Here is a 9315-nt window from a genome sequence, read left to right on the forward strand (position 1 = left end):
CTCTACTTCTCTGCCCTCTTCCTCCTCCTCCGAAACTCAGTCTCTGCCTGGCATCTTCCAGGAAGCCTTCCTGAGCCCTAGACCAACCGAGCCCTTTTCCCGGTGTTTCTTAGCCTCCTTTGCTTGCCCATATCTCCCGACTGGACTGCTCTTCAAAGGGAGAGACCCTAGGGCTGTATTTCCAGCATCTGGCCAGATTTATTCCCTGGAAATATCTGGAGACCTCTTAAGTCACAGAGCAAGCCCTCAGAGTATGCTACCTAATTGGACACACACAAGAAATCGACAGACTGGCCAAAGGCTGCGGTTAGCTCAGCGTAGAGTAGCTCATGGTGGAAACAGTAAGTAGACAGGCCCCTCTAGCCAGGCCTGGAGGAAGCAGTGCGTGTTCCCGCAGGAAGCCAGGCTTGAGCCCTCTGGGGTTGCCTGGGTTTTGGACAGATAAATAAGAGTCTCCGTCCCGTTTGTTTATTGGCTGTTGCTGTTGGAGCATCTAAAGCACACACTCCTGGTTCTGGGAATGAATGGGGTGCCCCTAGAGCCCCAGCTTGTTGACAGTAGCCGCAGCCCACTCACATCCTCCTGGATCAAGCCAGTGTTAAGGGTGAGGAATGAAGTCTCAGCTGGGCTGTTCTACTCCCATGTGTCTTGGGAAAACATGTTTGCAGGTTGGGGCATAGCTCAGGTTCTGCTACTTGTGAAGACCCCCTGGGGAAGCAGGAGCAACCTAATGACCACTAGCCTCGATTCTCATGGCCGGCTGGCTATGTGGGGGCGCCCATCACTCCCACAGTCCTGTTTCTGTGGCCAGGAGTGTCCCAGAGCCGTAGGAACAAGACTCGGTGCCCACGTGGGCCTCCCCAGGGGAAGGGAAAAGCTCATTTTGCCATATTATCTGAAGACAGAAACAACCCAGGGTACCTGGGCAGCCTCTCTGATTCCCAGGGAGGAATTCCCAGGGAGGCGGCCATCCCATTTCTCCTCTGTCCTTTCCAAGCCCATCCTTGCCAGAGATCAAGTTCAGAATCCCTGAGAGACCAAGCCCCCGCCAGACTGCTGGTTGCCGGGGCACGGGGTCCCTCCTGAGTGGCAGAGTTGGTTGGGACCAGCTCATCCCATGCCAGAGGGACCTAGAGGCCTTGATCTCACTGCCCTGGGCCATTCCTGTCTGGGTAGTGACTGAGGCAAGCCCTCCTGGCTAGGTGACAGCAAGACAGCAGTCACTGATAGATCTGGAGTCAAGGCCTAGGTCCCTCTCGCATGGGGTGAGCTGGTCCCAACCCGGACTCTGTGGCTCAGGAGGGACCCGGGCCCGGGAGATTGCTCTGGCCACCCCTGGCAGAATCAGCTTGGGCAGAAATGTCCCAGGGTCCCTTCTCAGCTCTGCTGCCCAAAGACTCAGGGGTTCTAGTAACCCTCCTGGGGCAGTGCGAGAGAGAGGAGCTGGGGTGGGGATCATGAAATGTCACCAGGCTCCAACAGGGAAGCACAGCAACAGGCTTGTTTCCTCATCTGTTTCCAGGCTCATGTCAGCCAGGAGACCCCTCCCAGCCCCAGACACTGGATGTATAGGTTACATATACCTTAGGGTTAGAATGAGTGGAAACAGTCCTCCATGCTATCCCAAGGGAAACAACCATCAGTGTCTGTAGGTAATTAACGTCTTAGTGCTTTCTTTTCTGCCCTTCTCTTGGGTTCTCTGGTTCCTTTTTTGTGCTAACTCTGCAGACTGTTCATTCCTGCCCACAGAGGGAGGCCGGAGCATTCATGGTCCTGATGCTTTAGGACTCTGGGTTTTGGGTTCACTGAGAGGATGAGTTTGCCACGACTAGAGAATGTTAGTCCTCAGAAAAAGATTCGAAGCCACGGAGATGCATGATTTATTCTTCCATTCCTTCCGTGGGTCCATTGCAGCCCACCCACAGTCCCAGCTTTTCTGCTGGCAATTCCTGATGGATGACCCCGTCCCTAGCCCTCCCAGCCCCGGCTAGCCTGAAGTGGTGGCTTTGGCCCAGTTCTGACGGCGGTTCTGAGGCTGCTCCAGCATTTCTGGAGTTACCCAACTGCTGCTTTATGGAGCAAGCAGCCGGTGGGGGACCGGTCCCCTCTATCAGCTGGAGCCAGGTACCTGCCTGCCAGGTTACCCTGCCAGCCCAGAGCAGAGCAGCCGAATGAGGCTGGTCCTCTGGGGTGACCAACAGGTCCTCTCGCAGGTGGCCAGCTCCTGCCCCAAAGGCCACCACCCTGCAAAGCCCTCAGCCCCCTGCTGTGTCTCTCCCTCCGGATGCCCCATGGGAAGGCTGGGTTAGAGCCCAGAGCTGCCCAGCAGGCTCCTCGGGCAGACGCTGCACCAGCTGGGCACCCCTGCCAGGCTTCTGCCAAGACCGTGTTCTCTGCACCTTTGCAGCTGCTGCCAGGTCCGAAAACACTGTGAATGGTGCCGGGCCCTCATCTGCCGGCACGAGAAGCCCAGTGCCCTCCTGAAGGGAAGGACTGCTTGCTGCCACTCAGAAACAGGTAAGAGGGCTGCCTCAAGGAAAGGCCTTTTTCCCTCGGGAGACACTACTGGGTAGAGAAAAGGACCACCTTCTCCAGGTCAGGGCAGAAGTTCTTAGAGGATGAAGCAGAAAGAAGGGAGAAAAAGAAGAGGATATTCATCCTACTGAGTCAGGTTTAGTTTATTCTAATGTGTGTTTTACTCAGAAGGGAGCTCTTTTATCCTTACTGGTGACGGTGTGACCTTTAACAAGTAACTTAACCTCTCTGAGCCTTGGTTTTCTTGTTAAAAAGATGTTGTGCAAATTGAATAAGTACTGATATAAAGTACCTAGTGTGTCACAGACTGTAGACATTCAACAGATGTTCATTCTCTTTCCCTTGAGAAATCACCTCCCCTTTCCCCTCTGTGAAATGAGAGATTTGGCCTGTAGAAGGTCTTGAAGGACTCTAAACTCTTAGAATCCTGTGATCTTCATTCAGTTTACCATTGTTGCTTGAATATTTTCTCCAACATCCACAAAAAAGATTGGACATCTGGATATGAGGCCAAACTCACATCTCAGGAACCCTCATCCGAGCATCCCTTGCTCAGGGCTCCTTGAGTCAAATAGCAAATATATCCAGACAGGCTCTGAAAAGTCTCACATGAACAAGTTTCTGGAACGCTGGGCTGACCCACAAAGCCTGTCAGAAACTTAGAGTTCCTTTTTAGGAAGTAGTGGATCAGGAGACAATCACCCCAGACTCGTCCACCTGGGGGTGTCCTTCTCTAGTAAACAGTCAGCATTCCAGACGAGATCGGGCGCGTTCAGAGTGGTATGGCTGTAGCACAGTCAGCATTCCAGAAGCTCACGGTTGCATGGAGAAGACAGGAAGAAAAGCGCCTGGGAAGCTGGAATGCTGCCATGTTCATTAGGCCTCCTGGTGATCTGACCTGGAGGGAACTGAAGGCCCTGGAGCGCCGTTCACTTGGTCTTCATTTCAAGAGCCATGGTAATTGTGCATGAGCAGCTCTTTTGATTTAGGAAGGTGCTGATACATTAATCCTCACGATAGCCTTAAGGGGGAGGGTGTGGGTAAACTGAGTCTGCCAAAGGCCTGCATGGGTGCCTCCCTGAGTCCCTGGGGGAGCTAGGATGAGACCCAAGTCCTCTGAAGGCCCCACTCACATCTCCACTACCTCAGGGGACCATCCATTGAGCTAATGAAGATAAATATTTTTGTTTTGTCTTTTAGCACCAATAGGAAAACTGTGTATGCCTTTTAAAGAAAATTTGTAGTAGATTTTGTGCAATCGGTCTGCACCTCGGCAGAGTCATTTAGGATAGAGTAAATTTCTTGTTAATGCCACTTCTTCCCTACCCACATTTGAGAGAATGTTAGCTTTGAACCTGGGGATGGATCTGGCCTTCCAGAGATGGCCACCAAGGCTGACGCCCCTCTCCTTGAGTTGACAGGTACCTTCCCACCTCCAGAGGAACCATGGGAGGGGCCAGAGCAGGAAGATGTCCAGGCTGGGCTGGACTCAGGAGCTCCTGGGGAATGGGTACACGCTGCCTCCCCATGACAGGCACAGAGGATACCCTCAGGGCCCACCCATTGAGCAACAAGGGGGTCCATTCTTATATAGCCTCGGGGGAAGCCATTCTGCTGCCAGAGCCCTGACCAGCTCATGAGCTGCCCACTAAGCCACCCCTGATGAGGGAACTGGCCGCAGACGAGGTTGAATCACCTCCAGTTGAATGAAGGCCCTCATGACAGCGCACATCCCCATTCTCTTGTTTCCTTTGGCGCCAAAAGCGCAGTTTCAGGAGCTTCTGCCCCTGAGGTTGAACCAGCAGAAGGTGGACTTGTCCGCCCAAAAGAACCTGGTGACTTTGGCTGGTGCATCCCCAAGTTTCTGTCCGAAGCCAGTTTTCCCAGCCTGGCTGGGGTCTGGCCTGCAGAGCTTAACCTGTTTTTCCTTCTTTCCAGTGGTCTGAAGAGCCCAGAGGAGGAGTTCTGCCAAATGGCCTGTGGCAGCCTGAGAAAGAAAGGGCTTCTTGAGGATGGCACGGCGAGGGCTGCCTGGGACGGGCCAGCAGACCTTTCCTACTCTGCCCGCCCTCGCCTGTGTGGGCTTTTTGTCTTTTGTGGGCCTTCATTCAAAACTCTGTCCACAACTCTGTCTGCTTGGGGTTATCCAGTGTGACCTGGAGAAGAAATAAGTGGACCACAGTCTAAAGACTGGTCAGAAATGAACGGCATGGGGTGGACCTCCTGTTTACCTAATGAGGTGTGTGCGTTGGCATCTGCGTCCAGGTGTGTGTAGGTGTGTTCTGCCAGTCACGGATGCCAGGCTGTGCTTTTTTTAATGGGCCCATCTCCCCACAACGGTCTCCATCCTGCCTGACACTGGAGATTCCTATAGTTGCTACAGTTTTTTTCTTACCGCTTATGGGCGAAGAAGGTGGACAAAGGCATAACTGCTTTTTGCTACGTGAAGACACCAGTGTAAGAGGAGCCATGTCTGTCCTCTGTCCACAAAACCCTCAACCAGCCCGATATCTTCCACAGACACATGATGTTGAAGACCTTCCCGAGCTGTTGCCACCCTCAGAGATAACTTCTTATTTATTAGATGGATGATGGTGTTATTTTTAATCTCAAGTCAATGTAAAAAGCACAAAACCCTTTCAGACGTCTACATTAATGATGTATGTATTGCTGGCCAAAAAGTTAGACTGATTAGAAATGTCTGGTCTCTTTGGAACAGCTGAAGCTTGGGAAAAACCACCAGGATAGGTGGAGATGGAAGCAGAGGATGAGTTGCTGATGGGAGCAAAGATTGGGGTTCAGAGGTCATGCCATTTAATACGCAAAACTAGTAAATGCCCCAGGATACATTCCTGTTGAAAAGTTAGCAAATCTAGCAGTGGAGATCTGGCATCTTGTCAAGGAAGAGGAAGAATGCCTGTGTGTGCCTCTACATGGGGGAAACACAGGCTACCCCGCTCTGTTATTCAACATACTAACTGTCTAGTGGGCCCTCTGAGAATCTGTTTAGAAATAGAGCATTAACAGAGGGCCGCGGGCATTTGGGGCTGCATCCGTGAGGGGGGACCAGTCACTTATTTTCCATGTTGCTCCTCAGTTGATTTGTTGTTTTATTTTGAAAGGGAGAAATTGAACTTTCCTATTTATTTTTAAGCATTAGGAGAAATATTCCAGTGACATTTTTTTTTCTTTTCCATCCAGGATACCTTTTTTTTTTTTTTTTTTAACAAAATCTCTAACAAGCCATCTCCACCGTGTGGGTCTCACTTTTCCCTCAGGGAAGGAGAAATTGTCCTCCTGGGTGCTTTCCAACCCAGTGGGTCTGCCTGTGGGAAATTTCAGTTCCCTCCAACTGCATGGTGGGAGCTCATCCCTAGGAATTGTCACTCAAATTTGGAAACGGGAAAACAATGAAATAATATGTAGACTCCATATGTGAGGGAACTCTTATTCACTAATATTTGAAAAATGGAAGATTTCTACCTATTAACCCTTCAGTGCCTGTAGCGCCTCACATCGTGAAAGGGACCTTTAAAATATGTCAAGTTGGCTTGAAGTTCCTACCAGGTCATTTTGTCTTCCTCGAATTCTTCTGCCCCAGTATGTCTACTTCAGTGAATTTTCTCTGTATTTCTTACAGTTGAGACAATTATAGGACACGTCTCTTAATTCTGGCACTTTCATTGAATGATGCAGCACCCAAAGCGCCCGTAGCAGAAATGGGATCCGTTCGCCAGCAGTGTAACTGACCACAGCTCCCGGGCTTTAGTCATAAAAGAAAATACGCCTAAGTTTGCATTCCTTAGGCTGGTCCTACAGCAGCAGATCTGTGGGCTGAGGCTTGACCATAGGAGACCAATGCAGTTGACACTGGTTTGTGGACCCCAGTTTGCACTCACTTTTCTTATCAGGCTCTACTGAAAGTCTGACTCCGGTTCAGAGAGACTAATGAAAGTGGAGTAGCATCACTTGTTTTTAACTTGATCACATTTTTACTTTAGGACAATCTTGACTCAGTCTTTTAGAGACTATTTGAGGTCTGGTTGCCTTTAAAGAGTATGAACTGATTTTGAGAATGTCTTGTGGGGCTTTGTTCACCTACTGAGTGGGAAGATCAGTGTCCAGTCTTTAGGTGTCCAAGAGCCTTTGCAGAGGGGTGAGAATATAAGGATGGAAGCAGAGGGAACCCTCTTTGTTCCCTGTGGGGACCTCATATTTAGGGTCTGTGAATGCTCCAGTCCAGCAAGTCATGGCTGCCAGTGCCCCCTTCCTTGTGCCTGTACAACCATGCAGTGAATGGGCTCAAATGTGTGCCATCCTAGAAGTACCTCTCAAAACAGTCCTCTGTAAACCAGCAGGTCTGAAGAGAGTTGGAAGCAGAGGTGGGGTCAAGGCAGGCCTGGTTGGACCTTTTTCCATGCTCCAGGATATGAGAACCTTGCTGCTTTAGTGATTTCTCTCTTAGAAATCAGATGACCAACAAGCATTGGATTCCTATGCCATTAATGGCATTGGTACTTCTTTGGCATTGGTTAGCTGTAAAAACGCCCCCTTTTCAGGTTAAACATCATCTCCTAATCCATCTCCGTAGGTTCCCCATGTTTCCTTGCTTTTTAGAAAGCCAAGTTCATTACGATCAGAGAATCATTCCCAAGATCTGACCTGGTAAGCAGCCACACACCTGGGGGCAGGGAACACAGCCGTTTCCAATGTCTGTCTCAGGAGAAATGTAAAGCCCCCGTTTAAAAAAAAGCGGGGAGGGGGTGCTTCCAAACCTTTTGTGGGGCCTGGATTTTCCCACTGCTCTACAGGCTGCGACTTCTTTAAGCATACCGGCGGGAAACGTCTTCTGCTAATGAAAGGAGAGACAGCAGCCAGTCCTGATCTGGAAGACGCATCTGGATACACATGCCACCAAGCACGATATGAGTTGGCTGTTGTGTGCCAGCGGAGAAGGGGGGCAGAATGTCCCCAGAGTCTCTCTGCCATGAAAGGAGACGGCGGGATTGACATTCCCCCACCCATATTGATGAGGGAGGAGGTGTGCTTCCAGAGCTTCTTGGGAACCTGGTCTGTGCAGGTGGACAAAGTGTCTGGCATCTTCAGGTTTCCCAGGTCTGGGCTGCCTCGATGCACAAGAACCGCTGGCTATGGCTACTCTTCCAGGCAGTTTTGGCAGGAACAGTGCTCAGGAGACCTCAACCCCTTAGTAGGATCTGGGCTTTGATTCCTCCCAACCTGCTCAGCTGAGGAGGGGTCAGGGGATGATTCAAAAGCCCAGGACCGAGGGGGGCATCACAGAAACAAGATGAACACCATGTTTGTTCTTAGTGTTCTAACATAAGACCTGTTCTCTGGAGCCACTGATTTTACCAGGCTTTCTAAAACATCTCACGGCAAACACACACATAGTACTGAACGCAGCCCCTCTTCCTAGTGTAATAATTTACTGAAGTGTTCGACTTCTCATTATCTTATTATAACAAACCTGATGCTTTTTTTTTTAGAACTTGTTACTCTGACTTCTGTATATGTTGCACTGAAAAGGTTAATATTTAATGTTTTAATTTATTTTGTGTGGTAAGTTAATTTTGATTTCTGTAATGCGTTAATGGGATTAGCAGTTCTTTAATGTCTGAATTGTACTTATTTAAAGAGTAGTGAGCAATGTAAAATGCAGTTGTGTTTTTCAGTAATGTGTATTGTTGTTCAGTTGTACTGTACCTTGTCTGGAAGGATGAAGGAATGAACTCTTTTTTTTCCCTAAATCAAGACTAGAGCTTTTCTTTCATGAGATTGGGAGATGGCTGAAGCACATTTAAGATTTTTCTCTGCAAATGTGAACGATGAGAAAAAACTAGATGCTCTTTTGCAAAATGTGGGAATCCTAAAATTAACTTTAGTTGATCCCTGTCTGCTTGTAAAAACCAAATTCCCTGAAGTTCTTCTTAATATATGAGTATTTCATTTACTATGTGTCCAACAATACACTAACTAGTGTGAAAGACAAGATGAAACATGCAATCCCTGCCCCAAAGGAATCAAAATCTGGCTGAGACTGACTGACATGCAGAAAATAATTCCAGACTAATTCCAGCCAAAATACAAATAACGCCCGAAATTCTAAGGTAGAGAGTATGTGTTAACAGCTATGATTCTCCAAGTGTGGTCCCCAGACCAGCAGTATCAGCATCACCTGGGAACTTCTTAGGAATGCAGATTTTCAGGCCCCACCCCAAACCTATTAAAACTCTCGAGATGCCCCATGCCCCCTCCACCTTCCAGATGATTCTGATACATGCTCAAGTTCGAGAATCACTGTGCTATAGGACTCAGTGAAGCGCAAATTCATGTGTGGCTACAGTTTTTAGGAAAGGCTGTCTAGAGGCTTTTCAGAGGAAACGAAACTTAACACAATTTACCTCTTAGTGTTCAAAGTTAATGGCCATCAGACAGTATGGTGTTGAAGTAAGGCCTGCATTTATCTGGATCTTCTCTCCTCAGCCTAGTTAAAGAGAAAAACAGGCCTGTCCATCTCCTACCACACCCCGAGTCCCCACGGCTCAGCTTCTAACTGTAAGGAATTGTTCTAAAACTACCAACCCAATTCTTGCAAGCCTCACTGCCCTTGAATTCCCATGGTTAACCCTCTTCCCTTCCAACCCATGTGTGGACCTCGCACGTGAAAAGTAAGAGGGGCACGTAGAGAAGCAGCAGAGAGCAAAGTAGCTGCTGTACAGAGTGAGATCTTGGTCCCAAGGAAAGTTCAGCTCTTTGTAG

The 9315-nt window shown here is 49.1% G+C and overlaps 1 protein-coding gene across 1 annotated transcript in view; it reads left to right on the forward strand.

The window, feature by feature from the left end:
• TGFA (transforming growth factor alpha) overlaps positions 1 to 4492 on the forward strand; it is a 105123-nt gene extending 100631 nt beyond the window's left edge. Inside the window, exons 5-6 of the mRNA XM_081254433.1 lie at positions 2408 to 2517; positions 4474 to 4492. Of these exons, the coding sequence (XP_081110559.1) occupies positions 2408 to 2517; positions 4474 to 4481 (118 nt within the window). The 3' untranslated portion in view covers positions 4482 to 4492. The remainder of the gene's footprint in view (positions 1 to 2407; positions 2518 to 4473) is intronic.
• Positions 4493 to 9315: the final 4823 nt, after the last annotated feature.

The sequence above is a fragment of the Mesoplodon bidens genome, assembly GCF_964165515.1.
Source record: "Mesoplodon bidens genome assembly, chromosome: 14".
In the NCBI taxonomy this organism is placed as follows: domain Eukaryota; kingdom Metazoa; phylum Chordata; class Mammalia; order Artiodactyla; family Ziphiidae; genus Mesoplodon; species Mesoplodon bidens.